Source organism: Misgurnus anguillicaudatus, chromosome 1 (genome assembly GCF_027580225.2).
Source record: "Misgurnus anguillicaudatus chromosome 1, ASM2758022v2, whole genome shotgun sequence".
NCBI classification, from domain to species: domain Eukaryota; kingdom Metazoa; phylum Chordata; class Actinopteri; order Cypriniformes; family Cobitidae; genus Misgurnus; species Misgurnus anguillicaudatus.
This window is the reverse complement of record NC_073337.2, coordinates 2658260-2682034: the sequence shown is the minus strand read 5'-3', so window position 1 is coordinate 2682034 and position 23775 is coordinate 2658260. Positions and strand designations below refer to the sequence as shown.

General features: G+C 41.1%; 1 protein-coding gene and 5 non-coding genes across 6 annotated transcripts; all 6 read right to left on the bottom strand.

The window, feature by feature from the left end:
• Positions 1 to 4676: 4676 nt before the first annotated feature.
• On the bottom strand, positions 4677 to 4763 carry trnay-gua (transfer RNA tyrosine (anticodon GUA)). The gene is given in 2 exon segments: positions 4677 to 4712; positions 4727 to 4763. It is a non-coding gene; the product is annotated as a tRNA-Tyr (tRNA).
• A 687-nt stretch (positions 4764 to 5450) lies between these two features.
• On the bottom strand, positions 5451 to 5537 carry trnay-gua (transfer RNA tyrosine (anticodon GUA)). Its single transcript is given in 2 exon segments — positions 5451 to 5486; positions 5501 to 5537. It is a non-coding gene; the product is annotated as a tRNA-Tyr (tRNA).
• Positions 5538 to 6008: 471 nt separating this feature from the next.
• trnay-gua (transfer RNA tyrosine (anticodon GUA)) lies at positions 6009 to 6095 on the bottom strand. The gene is given in 2 exon segments: positions 6009 to 6044; positions 6059 to 6095. It is a non-coding gene; the product is annotated as a tRNA-Tyr (tRNA).
• A 1166-nt stretch (positions 6096 to 7261) lies between these two features.
• LOC129432798 (uncharacterized) lies at positions 7262 to 16019 on the bottom strand. The gene is made up of 14 exons (XM_073870186.1): positions 15722 to 16019; positions 14594 to 14743; positions 14425 to 14511; positions 14222 to 14338; positions 13946 to 14062; positions 13768 to 13848; positions 13478 to 13600; positions 12775 to 13352; positions 12327 to 12654; positions 10627 to 11431; positions 10311 to 10520; positions 9915 to 10204; positions 8435 to 9310; positions 7262 to 8335 (listed from the first exon to the last, which is right to left on the bottom strand). The coding sequence occupies exons 2-14, from the start codon at positions 14741 to 14743 to the stop codon at positions 7262 to 7264; spliced, it is 4836 nt and encodes a 1611-aa protein (XP_073726287.1). The 5' UTR covers positions 15722 to 16019.
• Positions 16020 to 16398: 379 nt separating this feature from the next.
• On the bottom strand, positions 16399 to 16485 carry trnay-gua (transfer RNA tyrosine (anticodon GUA)). Its single transcript is given in 2 exon segments — positions 16399 to 16434; positions 16449 to 16485. It is a non-coding gene; the product is annotated as a tRNA-Tyr (tRNA).
• A 285-nt stretch (positions 16486 to 16770) lies between these two features.
• Positions 16771 to 16857, bottom strand: trnay-gua (transfer RNA tyrosine (anticodon GUA)). The gene is given in 2 exon segments: positions 16771 to 16806; positions 16821 to 16857. It is a non-coding gene; the product is annotated as a tRNA-Tyr (tRNA).
• Positions 16858 to 23775: the final 6918 nt, after the last annotated feature.

The window sequence follows — 23775 nt, the reverse complement described above, 5'->3', positions numbered from 1 at the left end:
GAGTAACAGCAAATTAAACACAAAAACTCCTTCGAGCCGGATTTGAACCAGCGACCTAAGGATGACAATTTAAGCAACTACAGTCCTCCGCTCTACCAACTGAGCTATCGAAGGGTCATTATATTGTAATTTACACAGGGATGTGAGTGTAGTGTGGTAATATATACCGTGAGTAAGGAGCAGTTTGAGTAACAGCAAATTAAACATAAACATTCCTTCGAGCCGGATTTGAACCAGCGACCTAAGGATGACAATTTAAGCAACTACAGTCCTCCGCTCTACCAACTGAGCTATCGAAGGGTCATTATAGCATAATTTACACAGGGATGTGAGGGTACTGTGGTAAAATATATCGTGAGTAAGGAGCAGTTTGAGTAACAGCAAATTAAACACAAAAACTCCTTCGAGCCGGATTTGAACCAGCGACCTAAGGATGACAATTTAAGCAACTACAGTCCTCCGCTCTACCAACTGAGCTATCGAAGGGTTACAAATGTGCAATTTACACAGGGTTGTGAGGGTACTGTGGTAATATATACCGTGAGTAAGGAGCAGTTTGAGTAACAGCAAATTAAACATAAACATTCCTTCGAGCCGGATTTGAACCAGCGACCTAAGGATGACAATTTAAGCAACTACAGTCCTCCGCTCTACCAACTGAGCTATCGAAGGGTCATTATATTGTAATTTACACAGGGATGTGAGGGTAGTGTGGTAATATATACCTTGAGTAAGGAGCAGTTTGAGTAACAGCAAATTAAACATAAACATTCCTTCGAGCCGGATTTGAACCAGCGACCTAAGGATGACAATTTAAGCAACTACAGTCCTCCGCTCTACCAACTGAGCTATCGAAGGGTCATTATAGTGTAATTTACACAGGGATGTGAGTGTAGTGTGGTAATATATACCATGAGTAAGGAGCAGTTTGAGTAACAGCAAATTAAACATAAACATTCCTTCGAGCCGGATTTGAACCAGCGACCTAAGGATGACAATTTAAGCAACTACAGTCCTCCGCTCTACCAACTGAGCTATCGAAGGGTCATTATAGCATAATTTACACAGGTTTTTGAGGGTAGTGTGGTAAAATATATCGTGAGTAAGGAGCAGTTTGAGTAACAGCAAATTAAACACAAAAACTCCTTCGAGCCGGATTTGAACCAGCGACCTAAGGATGACAATTTAAGCAACTACAGTCCTCCGCTCTACCAACTGAGCTATCGAAGGGTCATTATAGCATAATTTACACAGGTTTTTGAGGGTAGTGTGGTAAAATATATCGTGAGTAAGGAGCAGTTTGAGTAACAGCAAATTAAACACAAAAACTCCTTCGAGCCGGATTTGAACCAGCGACCTAAGGATGACAATTTAAGCAACTACAGTCCTCCACTCTACCAACTGAGCTATCGAAGGGTTACAAATGTGCAAATTTACACAGGGTTGTGAGTGTAGTGTGGTAATACATACCGTGAGTAAGGAGCAGTTTGAGTAACAGCAAATTAAACATAAACATTCCTTCGAGCCGGATTTGAACCAGCGACCTAAGGATGACAATTTAAGCAACTACAGTCCTCCGCTCTACCAACTGAGCTATCGAAGGGTCATTATATTGTAATTTACACAGGGATGTGAGGGTAGTGTGGTAATATATACCGTGAGTAAGGAGCAGTTTGAGTAACAGCAAATTAAACATAAACATTCCTTCGAGCCGGATTTGAACCAGCGACCTAAGGATGACAATTTAAGCAACTACAGTCCTCCGCTCTACCAACTGAGCTATCGAAGGGTCATTATAGTGTAATTTACACAGGGATGTGAGTGTAGTGTGGTAATATATACCATGAGTAAGGAGCAGTTTGAGTAACAGCAAATTAAACATAAACATTCCTTCGAGCCGGATTTGAACCAGCGACCTAAGGATGACAATTTAAGCAACTACAGTCCTCCGCTCTACCAACTGAGCTATCGAAGGGTCATTATAGCATAATTTACACAGGTTTTTGAGGGTAGTGTGGTAAAATATATCGTGAGTAAGGAGCAGTTTGAGTAACAGCAAATTAAACACAAAAACTCCTTCGAGCCGGATTTGAACCAGCGACCTAAGGATGACAATTTAAGCAACTACAGTCCTCCGCTCTACCAACTGAGCTATCGAAGGGTTACAAATGTGCAATTTACACAGGGTTGTGAGGGTAGTGTGGTAATATATACCATGAGTAAGGAGCAGTTTGAGTAACAGCAAATTAAACATAAACATTCCTTCGAGCCGGATTTGAACCAGCGACCTAAGGATGACAATTTAAGCAACTACAGTCCTCCGCTCTACCAACTGAGCTATCGAAGGGTCAAGGCTGTAATTTACACAGGGTTGTGAGGGTACTGTGGTAATATATAACGTGAGTAAGGAGCAGTTTGAGTAACAGCAAATTAAACATAAACATTCCTTCGAGCCGGATTTGAACCAGCGACCTAAGGATGACAATTTAAGCAACTACAGTCCTCCGCTCTACCAACTGAGCTATCGAAGGGTCATTATAGCATAATTTACACAGGTTTTTGAGGGTAGTGTGGTAAAATATATCGTGAGTAAGGAGCAGTTTGAGTAACAGCAAATTAAACACAAAAACTCCTTCGAGCCGGATTTGAACCAGCGACCTAAGGATGACAATTTAAGCAACTACAGTCCTCCGCTCTACCAACTGAGCTATCGAAGGGTTACAAATGTGCAATTTACACAGGGTTGTGAGGGTAGTGTGGTAATATATACCGTGAGTAAGGAGCAGTTTGAGTAACAGCAAATTAAACATAAACATTCCTTCGAGCCGGATTTGAACCAGCGACCTAAGGATGACAATTTAAGCAACTACAGTCCTCCGCTCTACCAACTGAGCTATCGAAGGGTCATTATGTTGTAATTTACACAGGGATGTGAGGGTAGTGTGGTAATATATACCGTGAGTTAGGAGCAGTTTGAGTAACAGCAAATTAAACATAAACATTCCTTCGAGCCGGATTTGAACCAGCGACCTAAGGATCACAATTTAAGCAACTACAGTCCTCCGCTCTACCAACTGAGCTATCGAAGGGTCATTATAGTGTAATTTACACAGGGATGTGAGGGTAGTGTGGTAATATATACCATGAGTAAGGAGCAGTTTGAGTAACAGCAAATTAAACATAAACATTCCTTCGAGCCGGATTTGAACCAGCGACCTAAGGATGACAATTTAAGCAACTACAGTCCTCCGCTCTACCAACTGAGCTATCGAAGGGTTACAAGGCTGTAATTTACACAGGGTTGTGAGGGTACTGTGGTAATATATAACGTGAGTAAGGAGCAGTTTGAGTAACAGCAAATTAAACACAAAAACTCCTTCGAGCCGGATTTGAACCAGCGACCTAAGGATGACAATTTAAGCAACTACAGTCCTCCGCTCTACCAACTGAGCTATCGAAGGGTCATTATATTGTAATTTACACAGGGATGTGAGGGTAGTGTGGTAATATATACCGTGAGTAAGGAGCAGTTTGAGTAACAGCAAATTAAACACAAACATTCCTTCGAGCCGGATTTGAACCAGCGACCTAAGGATGACAATTTAAGCAACTACAGTCCTCCGCTCTACCAACTGAGCTATCGAAGGGTCATTATAGCATAATTTACACAGGGATGTGAGGGTAGTGTGGTAAAATATATCGTGAGTAAGGAGCAGTTTGAGTAACAGCAAATTAAACACAAAAACTCCTTCGAGCCGGATTTGAACCAGCGACCTAAGGATGACAATTTAAGCAACTACAGTCCTCCGCTCTACCAACTGAGCTATCGAAGGGTTACAAATGTGCAATTTACACAGGGTTGTGAGGGTACTGTGGTAATATATACCGTGAGTAAGGAGCAGTTTGAGTAACAGCAAATTAAACATAAACATTCCTTCGAGCCGGATTTGAACCAGCGACCTAAGGATGACAATTTAAGCAACTACAGTCCTCCGCTCTACCAACTGAGCTATCGAAGGGTCATTATATTGTAATTTACACAGGGATGTGAATGTAGTGTGGTAATATATACCATGAGTAAGGAGCAGTTTGAGTAACAGCAAATTAAACATAAACATTCCTTCGAGCCGGATTTGAACCTGCGACCTAAGGATGACAATTTAAGCAACTACAGTCCTCCGCTCTACCAACTGAGCTATCGAAGGGTCATTATAGCATAATTTACACAGGTTTTTGAGGGTAGTGTGGTAAAATATATTGTGAGTAAGGAGCAGTTTGAGTCACAGCAAATTAAACACAAAAAATCCTTCGAGCCGGATTTGAACCAGCGACCTAAGGATGACAATTTAAGCAACTACAGTCCTCCGCTCTACCAACTGAGCTATCGAAGGGTCATTATAGCATAATTTACACAGGGTTGTGAGCGTACTGTGGTAATATATACCGTGAGTAAGGAGCAGTTTGAGTAACAGCAAATTATGCACAAACACTCCTCCAAGCTAGATTTGAACCAGTGACCTAAGGATGACAATTTCACCAACTACACTCCTCCGCACTACCAACTGAGCTATCAAAGGGTCATTATAGTGTAATTTACACAGGGCTGTCAGGGTAGTGTGGTGATATATACCACCAAAAATAAGCAGTTTGAGTAAAAGCAAATTAAACACGCATATTCCTTCGAGCCGGATTTGAACCAGCGACCTAAGGATGACAATTTAAGCAACTACAGTCCTCCGCTCTACCAACTGAGCTATCGAAGGGTTATGAAAGTGTAATTTACACAGGGCTGTGAGGGTAGTGTGGTAATACATACGGTGAATCACGAGCAGTTTGAGTAACAGCAAATTATGCACAAACACTCCTCCAAGCTAGATTTGAACCAGCGACCTAAGGATGACAATTTAAGCAACTACAGTCCTCCGCTCTACCAACTGAGCTATCGAAGAGTTACAAGGATGTAATTTACACAGGGTATATATTACCGTAATATATACCGTGAGTAAAGAGCAGGGTACTGGGTAATATATAACGTGAGTAAGGAGCAGTTTGAGTAACAGCAAATTAAACATAAACATTCCTTCGAGCCAGATTTGAACCAGCGACCTAAGAATAACAATTTAAGCAACTACAGTCCTCCGCTCTACCAACTGAGCTATCGAAGGGTCATTATAGCATAATTTACACAGGGTTGTGAGCGTACTGTGGTAATATATACCGTGAGTAAGGAGCAGTTTGAGTAACAGCAAATTATGCACAAACACTCCTCCAAGCTAGATTTGAACCAGTGACCTAAGGATGACAATTTAAGCAACTACAGTCCTCCGCACTACCAACTGAGCTATCAAAGGGTCATTATAGTGTAATTTACACAGGGCTGTCAGGGTAGTGTGGTGATATATACCACCAAAAATAAGCAGTTTGAGTAAAAGCAAATTAAACACGCATATTCCTTCGAGCCGGATTTGAACCAGCGACCTAAGGATGACAATTTAAGCAACTACAGTCCTCCGCTCTACCAACTGAGCTATCGAAGGGTTATGAAAGTGTAATTTACACAGGGCTGTGAGGGTAGTGTGGTAATACATACGGTGAATCACGAGCAGTTTGAGTAACAGCAAATTATGCACAAACACTCCTCCAAGCTAGATTTGAACCAGCGACCTAAGGATGACAATTTAAGCAACTACAGTCCTCCGCCCTACCAACTGAGCTATCGAAGGGTCATTATATTGTAATTTACACAGGGATGTGAATGTAGTGTGGTAATATATACCATGAGTAAGGTGCAGTTTGAGTAACAGCAAATTAAACATAAACATTCCTTCGAGCCGGATTTGAACCTGCGACCTAAGGATGACAATTTAAGCAACTACAGTCCTCCGCTCTACCAACTGAGCTATCGAAGGGTCATTATAGCATAATTTACACAGGTTTTTGAGGGTAGTGTGGTAAAATATATTGTGAGTAAGGAGCAGTTTGAGTCACAGCAAATTAAACACAAAAAATCCTTCGAGCCGGATTTGAACCAGCGACCTAAGGATGACAATTTAAGCAACTACAGTCCTCCGCTCTACCAACTGAGCTATCGAAGGGTCATTATAGCATAATTTACACAGGGTTGTGAGCGTACTGTGGTAATATATACCGTGAGTAAGGAGCAGTTTGAGTAACAGCAAATTATGCACAAACACTCCTCCAAGCTAGATTTGAACCAGTGACCTAAGGATGACAATTTCACCAACTACACTCCTCCGCACTACCAACTGAGCTATCAAAGGGTCATTATAGTGTAATTTACACAGGGCTGTCAGGGTAGTGTGGTGATATATACCACCAAAAATAAGCAGTTTGAGTAAAAGCAAATTAAACACGCATATTCCTTCGAGCCGGATTTGAACCAGCGACCTAAGGATGACAATTTAAGCAACTACAGTCCTCCGCTCTACCAACTCCGCTAAAGCTGGGGAACAATAGTCTGGAGGGAGGGGGGGAGAAGGAGAAAAGAAGGGGAAGAAGGGGGGAAGAAAAATGAAGAAATCGCCGGTTCGATCCCCGACTGGAACATGCAAAGCATACATGAATTAATGCAAACTATTTCAATTGCTATGAATCAAATATAGTTTAAAAACGGATACAAAAAGAATTGGTAAGAATAAGAATGCTTTGTTTGCTTAACAGTAATAAAAATAAGAATATGATACTACTACTTCTACTGCTTATAATAATAATAATAATAATAACAAACCTTTATATCTAAGAAATGTTTCTGACAATCACTTCTCCCACCCTGTGGACATGTCTGCTATACAAATCTGTCCCTTTTTCTTGTAATTTTAATGGTTTGTTGCAATAATAAAAATAAAAATTTGATACTACTACTGCTTATAATAATAATAAACCTTTATATCAAATAAATGTTTTTGACACACCCTGTGAATCTGTCTGGAATATGATCATGTCCCTTTCTTGTAATTTTAATATCTGTGTGAGTTTGTAAAAAGTTTTCCAGATAGGTATGATAGAAAAAAGCCAAAGGATACTGTTGTAGAAAGAAAGTTCTTTTTATTTTTATAACAAACACCTTCTCTCTCACATAAACACAACTTTATCAAAAAAGCTTTAAGCTTATTTATATGGGTTAAATGATCAAATGTGAAAAGCAATTGAACAAATTAGCTTTTCAGAGGGTGAACAAATGACCCTAACAGAGGTGTACGCAAGCAAGCACACACACATAGCATTTTAAATGAACAAATTATTATTTTTTATCTGCCCTCTTCTTCTTCATCTCCTCCCTCCATTGGTCAAGTGGCATAACAGCAGTCAGGGGACAGTAAATGTGGCCATAATACTGGCTGTGGCCAGTATCTTTGTTCCGGGGCTGGTGGCACAGACTGCACTTGTTTTTGTCCACAGTGCGGACGTAGGGCCTCCGAGCAGGTGGTGGGGAGGGAATGGGGCCAGCTGGAGCAATCTGCCGGATGACAGGAACTGGACATAAAAACACAAACGGGGCAAATGCAGGACTGGGGTTGGGAACAACAGGTAATGGAGCAGAATCAGCAGGGAACAACTGCCTTGGTCGGAAAACCTTTGGAGGAGGGGGGTGCGGGGCTGGAACTGCAGACTTTCGCTTGTCCACTGCCTTTCCCACTGTGCTTGCTGGCAGGTGGTAGCGGTGTTGGGGACCAAGCTGTGGGGGGGCTGTAGTGGGGCGAGTCTGTCCAGGCGGGAGAGGCCTAGCAGCAATAGGAATGGGGGCTGGCAAGTTCACACCCTGAAGCAGGATGGCACATTCTTGCCTCTTTAGCCGCTTCTTGTGCCATTGATTTAAAGTTGTTTGATTCACCTGAAACAATTGCAGGGTGGTATTCTCCATCACAGTCCCATTGCCCAGGACCAGCTGCCGGATCTTGCTGTAGTCCCTCAGAATTAGAGTCCATCTTGTTACAGCATGATTTCCTATTTTTTGGGGGCTCCTGTGAATATCACAGAGTTTAACAAAGATAGACTCTACCAGGCGGCAACAGTCTGGCCACTGGGCAGGGGATCCTGTTGACCCAAGGACGCAACGGGTCATGCTATCCACACCAGGTGTGAATTCAGGCTTGGTTTTTGAGCCCCTGAAGCGTCCTGTTGTAAGATTCACCTGGTGCCGGGCAGCATATGCCACTCTCTGCTGGTCATATGGAAGCAGGCTTTGCCATAGGGCAATGATGGTACTGGCCTGCTGGTGGCTCAGAGTTTGACCAGATTCCATCCTAAGCCCCACCAAGTAGCTTGCAAGGTTGTCCACTCTATCTATCCCTGGTACACTGCGTTCATCCACAGCCTGGTAAAATATAAGAGTGAATCAATGTTAAAAAGATACAATATCACAGGCAGAACAACAGCACAACTAGCACAATGTACTTGTCACAAAAATTCTTACCAGTGGTTTCTCAGGGACTGGTTGCACTGCTGGGGGAGCAGTGGCTACGGAGACAGTGAGGGTGGTCGGGAGAGGAAGGACGGAGGCGTAGGTGGTTGTGGCGGATGGAGCAGAGGTGGCGTAGGTCATCATGGCAGATGGACCAGACGTGATGTAGGTGGTCGTGAAGGATGGACCAGAGGTGGTGTAGGTGGTCGTGGAGGATGGACCAGAGGCGGCGTAGGTGCTTGTGGAGGATGGCGAAGAGGTGGCGTAGGTCATTATGTCGGAAGGACCAAACGTGGCGTAGGTGGTCAAGGAGGATGGACCAGAGGTGGTGTAGGTGGTCGTGGAGGATAGACCAAAGGTGGCGTAGGTGCTTGTGGAGGATGGCGCAGAGGTGGCGTAGGTCATAATGTCGGATGGACCAGACGTGGCGTAGGTGGTCATGGAGGATGGACCATATGTGGTGTAGGTGGTCGTGGAGGATGGATCAGAGGCGGCGTAGGTGCTTGTGAAGGATGGCGCAGAGGTGGGGTAGGCCATTATGGCGGATGGACCAGACGTGGCATAGGTGGTCATGGAGGATGGACCAGAGGTGGTCGTGGAGGATGCACCAGAGGTGGTGTAGGTGGTTGTGGAGGATGGCGCAGAGGTGGTGTAGGTGGTCGTGGAGGATGGACCAGAGGTGGTGTAGGTGGTCGTGGAGGATGGAGCAGAGGTGGTGTAGGTGGTCGTGGAGGATGGACCAGAGGTGGTGTAGGTGGTTGTGGAGGATGGCGCAGAGGTGGTGTAGGTCATCATGGCGGATGGACCAGACGTGGCATAGGTGGTCATGGACGATGGCCCAGAGGTGGTGTAGGTGGTCGTGGAGGATGGACCAGAGGCGGCGTAAAACTGAAAAAAGGGGAAAAACATGTTTATGGAATTTAATCTATCTTGTTTACTTTGCTTTTTATGAATCTATTTACTCTTTAGATTGTATTAATGGTATTTTGTTTGTTTCTATTTTTCTTTTTATTGCGCTATACAAATAAAGTTAAAGGGATAGTTCACTTTAAAATGAAAATTCTGTCGTCATTTACTCATCCTCATGTTGTTCTAAACACAAAAGAAGATATTTTGATAAATTATGGTAAACACACAGAAGTAAGTTACCATAGACTTCCATAGTAGGAAAAAAATATTTTGGAAGTATTGTGATAAATGACTAAGAAAATATTTTGATAAATGATGGTAAGCACACGGTTGACGGTACCCATTACATACCATCATTTTTTTATTCCTAATATGGAAGTCTATGGTCGCTTACTGCTGTGTGGTTACTATCATTTCTCAAAATATCTTCTTTTGTGTTCATTAGAAAAAATAAATTCATACAGGTTAAGAACAACATGAGGATGAGTAAATGATGACAGAATTTTCGTTTTAAAGTGAACTATTCCTTTAATAGTGCTATACAAATAATACTACTTGAACTGTTATTATTAAGAATAGTTACCAGTTGTTGATTAGGTGCTGCTGTAGTGGTGTTAGCAGACCCAGTCTGGACAGAGGCAGGAGTGCTGGCAACGCTGGTCGTGGCGGGTGATGAGCCAGAGGACAGGTCCAGCGCCTCAATAGTGGGATCCAGGTTGAGGTCCAAACTGATATCTCCGAAGCCCTCATCCTCCAACTCCTCCTCTGTGCCCACATCCTCCAACATCTGATCTGTCACCTCAGAGTCAGGATCCAAATCCTGTAAGGCCTGCCCTGTTTGACGGTACAGGTAATCTATACCTATGAGTTCACCTGGGACAGACAGGAGAACACAGTTAGAAGGAAATAAAAAAAAATATATATATAAATATTATATATTTTTATGCAATATAAAAAGCAATTTAAAGTTGAAACTCACCAGTATAGACAGATGGTGGCTGAAAAGATGGTGCAAGCTCTCTTCCAAGTACCTTAACACTTTGGGTGTTGACACAGTGCATCAGGTCCCCGGAGTAGCTTAACATGGATGGAGGTTTGCCTGCCAGAGATGCCATTTTACGGTCTTGATTCCATCTGTTCAGGCCTTCCAGGAGGTACAGCTGGAAATTCAAGCTGTTGGCACTTGTTCCTTTAGACAAGATCAATAACTTTACATTACTTTTTTGTGCTATGCTATTGAAAGCCATTCATTGTGTCACCCTTAATATTTCTGATGAATAATGATTTATACTGACCTGGAATGAACCTGTTCAGATGGAGATGAAAGGACTCCAGTGATGTGGAGCCCCTTGCACATCTGTAATTTGGCAGCACAATACCATTTTTGGTGGTGGTGCCGGTCTGTGTGTAGAGCAGCACACCTGGTTCGTCCTGAATGCACTTTACGTGCTTCTTCTGGAGTTGCCAGATGTTCTGCATCCTCTGCTGGTCCAAAAGAGGGACACCAAGAAGGTCTCGACCCTTTACCCCCATCAGCTCACTGAGGAGGTGCTCAATCATCAAGATGGTCTGCTTCTCTCCTCTTGTCCGCCTTCGGCAGTGCAGGGCCAATTCCTCCTTGGTGATCCGTTGATCCACCATATTGTCGGTGATGTTAGGGATACCTTCATGTCTCAGCTGCTCCCTCTTGGCCTGCCTCAGCAGAGACACATCCCCACTGTCCCATTCAAAAATACAGGAAGACATGCGTGCCATTAAAATGGGGTAAAGAGGATGTGCATCCTTAGTGCACCCAGCTGCCAGTCGCCGCATGAAGTGGTAGATGTCCAGCTTCACCACCAAGTCTGGCCACCCACCAAATCGCTGCTTGAGCTTGGTCTGCCCAGTGCCCTCCCGACAGCAATCGCAGTCCACATAAAGGAGCTGAGGCGGAGCCACACCTGCATCAGTGTACCTCCGGATGAGGTCAGCTGCCATTCGGTCCAGGGCTGGACCCTCCTGAGCTGTCAGAACACTAATGAGGATTTGGCCCACCTCATTGCTGACAGATGTTAGCCACAATGCTGTCCCCTTTGCAAACCCCGACAGCTTCTTTGTGATCTGTAATTACACAGAAAAGACAGTGAGTGATGCTTTATTCACTCACTCTCAATTATTTATACAGTTATGCAAAAATAATGTGAAATATAAGTAAATAAAGTGCAGAAATTTTATAAATAGATTTTATTTCCTTATTTCAAATGTATTGAAAACATTACACATTCAATTCCAAATCAAAATATTAACAAAATGTACAAGTCTGTCTTGTTCTTTTAAAGGGAAGCAAAGAAAATGAATATTAAGCTGTTCAAAAAAATAGAAGTGTCAACACTTATAAACTGAAGAAATTTCTTAAGATTAAACTTCACTTTAAGCTAATGAATTACAAATATTTAGTTGCATAACCACTGTTGTTGATAACTGCTGCACATCTGTGTCAAAATAACCAATACTGCCTTTACTGTGTACTGTTGCTTGAATTCAGTACACGGGGGACCCCTGAGGTTCTGTCAATAACCACTAGACCCTAAAATAACAATTGTACTCTCATCAGGCCACAAAATGTTACACTATTTTTCTTTGGGCCAGGGCTGATGTGATTCTGCAGATGTCTTTATTTTAACACAGATATTTTACAAGAGCTTATTGCAAACTTTGCATCATAAACTTTGCTGCATTTCTTTATACGCAAGGATGGAATGGTCCATTTTACTGCGAAATTCAGCAGCAGATGTATTTTATAACAATGGGTGAAACATTTGCGGGAACAAAATAATTTCCTATGCAGAAATATTACTACGAATAACGAATAACAGTGGTTTATCAGGTTACTGATGTTGCACTGCTATTTTTTTGTACATAATATTTTATGGAACATTACTTACGTATTTTAGGTCAGTGCTACTACTAATGGTGTATTTGCAATTCTTTTTATTGAAATGTAAAAAGTAGTTACCTTTTTGGTGGAGTCCATATTAAGGATGCATCCATATGTGGAGGTTATGCTGGCTTTAATGTGGTCAATCCTGCACAAGATATCTCGCCCATAAACAGCCAGCATCCACCTGTGGGAGGGGATAGTTTCAGGCTCAGGTGGCTCCTGAAACCTCACAGGAAGCAGGCTTGGCTGGGAGGTGAAGTCTGAGCAGGCACCAAGGTATCGGCAAAGGCGCTTCAGCCACTCTTCGCTGTGGTTCTCCCGCAGCTGCCTCACTAAGCGAGAAGGGCTGTTGCCCAGGGCCCTCTCCCTGAGGAACCTTATGACCCACATGTCACAGGCATACCTGAATGAAACAAAGTGAAAGAGAGACAGAAAGACACAAACATTAAAACCAGCTCATCTCAATTGTGTTTTAAATGACAAAACAGTTGTTACACAAGCTAAATAATCTCAGTATACTCACTTTCGAGTTAGGATCAGCCTAAATTCCAATCTGTGAGCTAAGTCCAGCTGGTCCAAGATGGCCTTGCTGGTGGAAATAAAGGCCGCTTTGCACCCACTGCACCAGAGAGTCTCTGTGATCATAAGATAAAAGCGGTCCACATCCAGAACCTGGCGGGCTCTCTTGTGTGCCCCATAGCCTGTGAGCTGTCTCCCACACACAGGACAGGACAGCCTGACCTTCCAGAGGTGGTATGGCATCCAGAGTAGAAGCCTGTGTGTAAAGAAACGCTCTGGAGCGGGGCCTTGGTGATAGATCAGAGCTGGCTCTGGTGGATCATACCACAGCTTCAGGTCGGTACGAAGCCGATGTTGCTTCCACAAAGCTGCTGAAATCCACTTCTGATCCTGTAGTGGTATGGTTTTCATCAACTTTGTGGGAAGCCATCCAGACTCTGAACCTGGAGCGGTCACCCTATCCTCGGCAGGTTGGACAGAGGATCCAGCCACAAATGGAGCAGCAGAGGAAACACAGGTGGAGCTGATCACAGTGGTGAGAGGAGCAGAGGACGTCCCAGAAGAGGCCGCGGCTGATACTTCCTATTGTAATAAAAAAAAGACAAACACATAGACATGATTACAAGCCACTTATGAGGAATGTAGCATATTTATGTGATCCAATAATTTTAGTGTGAAGAAAACGATTAAATTAAAGAGTTTCTCACAACTCTGGAAGCAGCTCCTGGAGCACAGGAAGAAGAGGTGGCTTCAGACACAGAAGAAGGAGGAAGAGCAGGGGGGAGACGGTCTGAATATACAGCCTGGGACTGCAAGCATGAGATGTTCTCCTAGGTGCAGGGCTGGGCAATGAAGAAGTGCTAACAGGCTGCAAGATTAAGAGATGGCAGTTTACAATTTTGAATGAAATAATCTATCATTATCAGGTATTGCAGTAACGATGATTAGATAAACTCTGCATATTTTTATGGAATGAAATGTCTTTTTTTTACTATACCTTGGTTGCATGCGTCCTTGCAACACCTAGATTTGGCTTTAAAGCTGCACCATGGACACCACCAAACCGCGGCTTTGTAAACTGACAAAAAGAAATTAGTAACATTATGTGAAGCATACACAGTGATAAAATGCTATAAAATATGATAACATAAATATCTGCAAAGGCATGCATTTACCGATGCCAAAGTTAAAGTAGGCTTTAAAGGTGCCTTTCCAGATGTTGTTTCTGACTGCCCTGGTGTTACAGGTGGTGACGTGGATGGTGTGGATGACACAGGGGCCAAATTGGAAGACTACAGTTTCACAGAAAAGGAAATTAAATTCAAAAACAAACAAAACACAGCGGCTTTGTAAACTGACAAAAAGAAATTAGTAACATTATGTGAAGCATACACAGTGATAAAATGCTATAACATATGATAACATAAATATCTGCAAAGGCATGCATTTACCGATGCCAAAGTTAAAGTAGGCTTTAAAGGTGCCTTTCCAGATGTTGTTTCTGACTGCCCTTGTGTTACAGGTGGTGACGTGGACGGTGTGGATGACACAGGGGCCAAACTGGAAGGCTACAGTTTCACAGAAAAGGAAATTAAATTCAAAAATAAACAAAACACCATCAACACATCACAGTTTTATGAAACACTTCTTATACCTTTTTTGTATGGAAACCACAGTCACATGTCTGTGTCCCCCCAAACAGAGACATTTGCCCCCTGTGTTGCAGTGGACACTTCTCAATCTGTAACATATGACAGTGAATCATAACTACCTCTTCCCTCTAAATATGACATTCTTTCTTGTGTTTATATGTCCAACTTTACCTTTTGATACAGGTCATGCCATTTCTTCTGCCGTGGTGCCGGTCTGTTTCCCGCCTCAGAAGGCCAGACCCCCTGTGTGGCAAATCTGCGCAGGCGGGCCATCCATTCACCCTCACTCATAGCCCTGTGCTTCTTGTGCTTGGAAGCCATCTTCCAATAAAAGATAGCGTGTGGCAAAATACAAAGTTTATGACTATTCAATAGAACTGAGTAGTTAATCAATTTCATACATTTTTTTTCAAATAGCATATATTTAATCTCAGTGTTTTATTACAAGGTTATAGTTTAATATTTGGGAGGAAGGGATAATGTGGTGTGTGGGTAAAATATGCCATAACTCAAAAAATCCTGATTATTGCATACCATTTCAATTACATAGGCTTACCCTTATGAAAATTAACCATGGTTTAACTACAGTTAAAACCATGGTAACCACAAAATAACCATGGTTTTGACAATCGTGGTTTTCCAAAACCATAGTTAAACCATGGTTAGTGTAATAAAACCATGGTTTTGCTGATTGTAATAAATACACCAAAAAAACATGATTACTACACTTTCACCACAATAAAACCATGGTTATTTTCACACCCCTTACGAAAATTAACCATGCTTTTACTACAGCTAAAACCAAGAAGCCATGGTTACTGTAGTAAAACCATGGTAACCACAAATAACCATGGTTTTCACAATTATGGTTTTCCAAAACCATGGTTTTGCTGATAGTAATCAATACACACAAAAGTAAACATGGTTACTACACTTTTACCACAATAAAACCTAATGTTAGGTTCATTTTCATAAGGAACAATTAGCCTAACTTACATAATGTTTACTATCGATTAGCCCAGTAAACAAGCCTCATATTACGTTATAAAACGTCAGCTATTTTTAGCCAACTTAATGTACGCATATCAACGTAATAACGTGAATTATGCACGATAGTAATTATATCGATATAAACATGTAAAACTGTAAAAGTAATGAAACTGGCCGCTACTTGATCTCTAAGTTACATAAATAAGACGTTTATCTGTGTAACTTACACGTAAAACGTTAGCTAATTAGCCAATTAACTAAATATAACACACAAAAAAACTAAATATAACACCATTATTGGCTTCTTACCTCTAGTTGGAAACGTGAAATTCAAAGTAAATCCGGGACAACTTTCTTTCTAAACTGCTGGAAACCGCTGGCGATGCTCCGCCAGGTAGATGGAAACGATGCAGTGATTGGTTGTCAGCAAAGGCAAGGAGACGACGATTTCGGAAATTGACTTTATTGATTGGCTGAACTGTGAGGTAAAGATACACATACTGATACGTGATTGATGCATATACGTATAAAAAAGTTAAAAATGGATGATAGTGACTGGCTGTCAACAGAGGCAATGATGGGATTAGGCTTTATTGATTGGCTGTGACAAAGTTGGAAAGATGCTAACAGTGATATGTGATTGGATGGCAATAGACAGTCTCTCGTTCTCCCGGCACCGCTAAAGCTGCCGCTATCGAAGGGTTATGAAAGTGTAATTTACACAGGGCTGTGAGGGTAGTGTGGTAATACATACGGTGAATCACGAGCAGTTTGAGTAACAGCAAATTATGCACAAACACTCCTCCAAGCTAGATTTGAACCAGCGACCTAAGGATGACAATTTAAGCAACTACAGTCCTCCGCTCTACCAACTGAGCTATCGAAGGGTCATTATAGCATAATTTACACAGGTTTTTGAGGGTAGTGTGGTAAAATATATTGTGAGTAAGGAGCAGTTTGAGTCACAGCAAATTAAACACAAAAAATCCTTCGAGCCGGATTTGAACCAGCGACCTAAGGATGACAATTTAAGCAACTACAGTCCTCCGCTCTACCAACTGAGCTATCGAAGGGTCATTATAGCATAATTTACACAGGGTTGTGAGCGTACTGTGGTAATATATACCGTGAGTAAGGAGCAGTTTGAGTAACAGCAAATTATGCACAAACACTCCTCCAAGCTAGATTTGAACCAGTGACCTAAGGATGACAATTTCACCAACTACACTCCTCCGCACTACCAACTGAGCTATCAAAGGGTCATTATAGTGTAATTTACACAGGGCTGTCAGGGTAGTGTGGTGATATATACCACCAAAAATAAGCAGTTTGAGTAAAAGCAAATTAAACACGCATATTCCTTCGAGCCGGATTTGAACCAGCGACCTAAGGATGACAATTTAAGCAACTACAGTCCTCCGCTCTACCAACTGAGCTATCGAAGGGTTATGAAAGTGTAATTTACACAGGGCTGTGAGGGTAGTGTGGTAATACATACGGTGAATCACGAGCAGTTTGAGTAACAGCAAATTATGCACAAACACTCCTCCAAGCTAGATTTGAACCAGCGACCTAAGGATGACAATTTAAGCAACTACAGTCCTCCGCTCTACCAACTGAGCTATCGAAGAGTTACAAGGATGTAATTTACACAGGGTATATATTACCGTAATATATACCGTGAGTAAAGAGCAGGGTACTGGGTAATATATACCGTGAGTAAGGAGCAGTTTGAGTAACAGCAAATTAAACATAAACATTCCTTCGAGCCAGATTTGAACCAGCACCTAAGAATAACAATTTAAGCAACTACAGTCCTCCGCTCTAACAACTGAGCTATCGAAGGGTTATGAAAGTGTAATTTACACAGGGCTGTGAGGGTAGTGTGGTAATATATACGGTGAATCATGAGCAGTTTGAGTAACAGCAAATTATGCACAAACACTCCTCCAAGCTAGATTTGAACCAGCGACCTAAGGATGACAATTTAAGCAACTACAGTCCTCCGCTCTACCAACTGAGCTATCGAAGGGTTACAAGGGTGTAATTTACACAGGGTTGTGAGGGTACTGTGGTAATATATACCGTGAGTAAGGAGCAGTTTGAGTAACAGCAAATTAAACACAAAAACTCCTTCGAGCCGGATTTGAAACTGCGACCTAAGGATGACAATTAAAGCAACTACAGTCCTCCGCTGTACCAACTGAGCTATCGAAGGGTTAGAAATGTGTAATTTACACAGGGTTGTGAGGGTACTGTGGTTATATATATTGTGAATAAGGAGCAGTTTCAGTAAAAGCAAATTAAACACAAAAACCCCTTCGAGCCGGATTTGAACCAGCGACCTAAGTATGACAATTTAAGCATCTACAGTCCTCCACTCTAGCAACTGAGCTATCGAAGGGCTACGAAAGTGTAATTTACACAGGGCTGTGAGGGTAGTGTGGTAATATATACCGTGAGTAAGGAACAGGGTACTGGGTAATATATACCGTGAGTAAGGAGCAGTTTGAGTAACAGCAAATTAAACATAAACATTCCTTCGAGCCAGATTTGAACCAGCACCTAAGAATAACAATTTAAGCAACTACAGTCCTCCGCTCTAACAACTGAGCTATCGAAGGGTTATGAAAGTGTAATTTACACAGGGCTGTGAGGGTAGTGTGGTAATATATACGGTGAATCGTGAGCAGTTTGAGTAACAGCAAATTATGCACAAACACTCCTCCAAGCTAGATTTGAACCAGCGACCTAAGGATGACAATTTAAGCAACTACAGTCCTCCGCTCTACCAACTGAGCGATCGAAGGGTTACAAGGGTGTAATTTACACAGGGTTGTGAGGGTACTGTGGTAATATATACCGTGAGTAAGGAGCAGTTTGAGTAACAGCAAATTAAACACAAAAACTCCTTCGAGCCGGACTTGAAACAGCGACCTAAGGATGACAATTTAAGCAACTACAGTCCTCCGCTGTACCAACTGAGCTATCGAAGGGTTAGAAATGTGTAATTTACACAGGGTTGTGAGGGTACTGTGGTTATATATATTGTGAATGAGGAGCAGTTTCAGTAAAAGCAAATTAAACACAAAAACTCCTTCGAGCCGGATTTGAACCAGCGACCTAAGTATGACAATTTAAGCAACTACAGTCCTCCACTCTACCAACTGAGCTATCGAAGGGCTACGAAAGTGTAATTTACACAGGGCTGTGAGGGTAGTGTGGTAATATATACCGTGCATAAGGAACAGTTTGAGTAAAAGCAAATTAAACACAAAAACTCCTTCGAGCCGGATTTGAACCAGCGACCTAAGTATGACAATTTAAGCAACTACAGTCCTCCGCTCTACTAACTGAGCTATTGAAGGGTTAAGGTGGTGTAATTTACACAGGGTTGTGAGGGTACTGTGGTAATAAAACTCGGATTTCCGATTTCCGGTTGAAAGGGAACGCTGGCGCGTCTGGCTGCCGCTCCTCTCTCCGAGTTTTGTTGATTCTGTTGATTTTAAACACTGATCTGACTACCTGAAGAAGTATAAGGGTTCTGGAGCTTGGAAATGCCTTTGTGATACCCGCACTACTGAAATGCGCAACTATGTTTTAATCGTCGGTCTGCTGTTTTTATCTTTGCACAACTATTTCTGCTGGAATAAACCCATCGGTTGCATGGACAGATCCTGTAAGATCGCTGCTAGTGAGGATTCTACTGCCATGGCTTTGAGGTACACTGTTGAAAAACGAATGAATTTAAAAAGGCATTACTATTTAGCGAATGACATTTTTGAACGTTGTCAAAATGTCGATATCCTGCGTCCTATGCTCTACATGCATCGCGCGTCAAGGCGAAAGTTCATACATGACATATATGATTCTATTTCAGTGCCTGCATTTCAACGTAAAACAAACCAACGAGTTGTAAAAGTAGTGGATTTTAACAACCTGGCAGGTTTAAAACGGGCAGAGTCTCCTTCGTCACTTTCAATACCTACGAGTCTAGTAAAAACTGCGGTTTTTAATGCTCGCTCTGTGAACAATAAAGCAGTGATTTTATCGGATATTATAATTTAAAATAAACTGGACTTGGTCTGCTTAACAGAAACATGGCATAAACAGGGTGATGGACTTCTGTTTAATGAACTTACTCCACCCGGCTATGGACTGTTTGATGCCCCACGACCCTCTGGTAGGGGTGGAGGCATCATTGTGATACATAATCAAAAATTCTAAATGAGCCCGGTAGTCATACCCCAGTTTAAGTCTTTTGAATGTCTTGTTTTGAGCGTCTCTGCACCCATCACTACAGTCATAGCTACAATCTACAGACCGCCTAAGACAACTGAACATTTTCTATCTGAATTTGCAGAACTGCTGTCTATGTTATGCCTCTTTTCTTGGGGGATTTTAACATCCACATCGACAAAAAAGACTCTGCAATGACTAAGGACTTTTTGTCCTTATTGGAATGCTTTGATTTGAAGCAATGTGTGGATTGCTCCACACATATTAAGGGTCATACCCTTGATCTCGTCATTTCAAATGCGTCCTTCTTGTCACAGTTCTCTTCCTCTGACTTGGGATTATCTGACCATTTTGCTATCTTCTTTAATATGGAATTGTCACATTGTCTCCTCCCGTACTGTAAAATACCGCAAATGGAAATCTATTAACCTCCCTGACTTCTCTGCTTGGATTGAGTCCTCATTAAGTGTTTTTTCTCCATCTGACCCTCTGGAGGACAAAATCTCTACGTTAAATACTGTTCTTATGTCTGGTTTGGACTCATTTGCACCCATGAAAGCCCGTTCTGTGGCCTTTGTATGTTCTGCTCCCTGGTACAATGACGAGCTGCGCTCTATGAAGGCAGCTTGCCATAAGGTGGCGTTTTTCTGGCCTGACTGTGCACCACCAAGCTTGGAAAGACCATATACTGGAATATAAGGCAGAGATTGCTTCAGTCAGGTCTCAATATTTCTCCCAAATAATTGACAATAACCAAAATAATCCCAGACGACTGTTTCACACCATAAACAAACTTTTTAAAGGAAACTGCTCCCCTAGTGTACCTACCCCAGTTCACCTTTGTAATAAGTTCCTAGACCATTTTAACGTTAAGATTGCTGATGCTCGTAAAAGTATTACCTCTGACTCATTTGATGTTGATTTTAATGTCACAAACTTCATACTTCTCCTCACTGGATGCTTATTCTCTTGACAGGGAAGTTTCAAAATTGAAAGCTACCACTTCTCCTCTGGATCCCATACCTAGTGATTTGTTTAAATCATGTTTCACCTCCCTATGCCTGGTTGTTTTAAGTATAATAAATGATTCCTTGCACATGGGTGTTGTACCTGCTGCACTTAAAATTGCAGCTGTAACACCTATACCAAAAAAGAACAACGCAAACTGTGACAATCTCAATAATTTTCGTCCCATTTCAAATTCCCCTTTTCTTTCCAAACTGCTTGAGCGGACTGTGGCCTCACAATTACACACCCATCTCACTGTCAATAATCTTTTCGACCCCCTTCAATCTGGGTTCCGTAAATTACATAGCACTGAAACTGCTCTAGTCAAGGTCACAAATGACCTGTTAGTTGCTGCGGACTCTGGCTGTCTTTCAATTTTGATTCTCCTCGATTTAAGTGCAGCATTTGACACGGTGGATCATTCTCTTCTACTAAATCGATTGGAAAATGTTTTTGGGCTTACTGATACTGTGTTACGTTGGTTTAAGTCTTTTCTTTCAGATAGAAAGCAGTTTGTGTCTCTGGGTGGACGCAGATCCAAAGTTGGAACAGTACAATTTGGAGTTCCCCAGGGATCTGTTTTAAGTCCCTTGCTTCTTAGTATGTACATTTTTCCCCTGGGCCAACTTCTTAGAACTTCTAAATTATCATTTTTATGCAGACGACACACAAATTTATATTCATTCAAAACCTGCCGATACCACAGCTATTACCTTTATAGAACACTGTATTTCTTTTCACGTATTGACTACTTTAATGCCCTACTTGCTGGGGTTTCTAAGGCTATGTTTGCATTAATGCGTTTATGCTTTAAAACGCGTTACTTTTGCTACGTTTACGCCTTTCATCTACACTACATCACCGTTTTCGACCCTCATAAACGGATTCATTCGCAAACGCTGAAGACCCTGTTTTAGTTTGAGAACTCAGACGTTGCTCTGAGTGTAAATGAACGTAGACGGAGTCTTATGTAAACGAACAGCTGATGTTAACGTGACAGCACATCATTTTCAAAGTAAAAATTATTTTATTCATGTAAATATTGGTTTGCAACGGAGGTTTTGCTAAAAATAGTAAACATCTACCAACCAGCTATTATAAATGCTAAATCGGATTGTTTTAACATGTATCCTTTTAGATGTCTGTTTTATATTAATGTTTGAGTATTGTTGGGTTTAATGTGTTTATGTTTTGTTTAAATTTAGTTAGCTTACGAAAGATAGACTGTAATTTAAGCGCCATATAGGCGTTGCAAAGGCCAATATGAAGGGAGAATTGTAATGGGTCAGACATTATTTTCCAGTTTAATGTAAGTTTTGTTTGCTACTTTAAAATGAATTTCGTTTCAGTTAATTTGTCTCTTAATTTTAATCGATGTTTTGTTGATAAGTTTTGTGAATATAAATTAATAAAAACAATAAACTCAACGTCATTAATATAATGCTCGTTTAGGCGCTTGGCTTTTAGCTATTTGTGTGTTGCTAGCGGAGGACGTGCACGGACCTCGCACACTTTTAAAAATTAATGCAATAAGCATTTCTGGTAGGCTAAAGCAATACTTCACTTCTTACTATGTTTGATTGAAGTTTGCATTTGCGTACATTTATTTTTGCTTCAAGTTCGCTACTGTTTACTGTTCACTTGAATGCTTTCTTTTTAAATCATGAAGACCTTTCTGTTTAGTTATAAAATTAAAATTAACCTATTAATCATATTAATATGTTGTAGGGGGAGCTAGAACAGTATAAGTGTTTATGTTTTGTTTAAATTTAGTTAGCTTACGAAAGATAGACTGTAATTTTAAATGCCATATAGGCGTTGCAAAGGCCAATATGAAGGGAGAATTGTAATGGGTCAGACATTATTTTCCAGTTTAATGTAAGTTTTGTTTCCTACTTTAAAATTAATTTCGTTTCAGTTAATTTGTCTCTTAATTTAAATCGATGTTTTGTTGATAAGTTTTGTGAATATAAATTAATAAAAACAATAAACTCAACGTCATTATTATAATGCTCGTTTAGGCGCTTGGCTTTTAGCTATTTGTGTGTTGCTAGCGGAGGACGTGCACGGACCTCGCACACTTTTAAAAATTAATGCAATAAGCATTTCTGGTAGTCTAAAGCAATACTTCAGTTCTTACTTTGTTTGATTGAAGTTTGCATTTGCTGAAATTTATTTTTGCTTCAAGTTCGCTACTGTTTAGTACTGTTCACTTGAATGCTTTCTTTTTAAATAATAAAGACCTTTTAATCAAAATTAACCTATTAATCATATTAATATGTTGTAGGGGGAAAATAGAACAGTATAAGACTTTCCCAAACACATTTTTATAGGTTCAAAAATAGTGTCTGTTATAGTTGCCAGCAAAGGACCCATGTATGACTTTTTGTCAATATCGCACACCCCCTAGGCTGCGTGTGCAAAGGTAAGCTATTATTAGAGTAATAAGTTATTTTACACTTTTATGCGCATGCCCAGTTACGTGATTGGTCATGTTTCATGCGTTTATGGTGGTGTATAGTGTGGATGAAGATTCTTTTTAAAATGCCAGTATAAATGAGGATCGTTTTCATTTTAAAATGCAGTTTTAAAACGCAAATGCTCTAATGTAAACATGGCATCAATCTACACTAAGCAAATTAGAGTATGTCCAAAACTCTGCAGCCAGAATTCTGACAAAAACTAGGCAAGGTGAGCACATTACTCCTATTCTGGAGTCCTTGCACTGGCTTCCAGTTAGGTATCGTGTTGATTTTAAAATCCTCATGCTCACCTACAAGGCCTTGAATGGTTTAGCGCCACAATATTTGTCTGAACTTTTAACTGCATATGCCCCAAGACGCAATCTTCGATCCTCTATCCCAGGTAAAAAAGTAGTATACTTTAGTGTATAAGAAATATGATTGAAGTACATGAAATATAAAACAAGTATGCTTCTACTTGTTGTACTTAATTTAAAGAGTATTTAATATGTACTTTTTAAAAGTATACTTCCAAAAAGATGTAATAAAGTTCAACTTAACAGTCCAAAAAATAAGTATACTAATTTACCAGTAATTCAATTATCTTTTAAATGTACTTTTGGAAAGTATACTTCAAAAAAGATGTAATTAAGT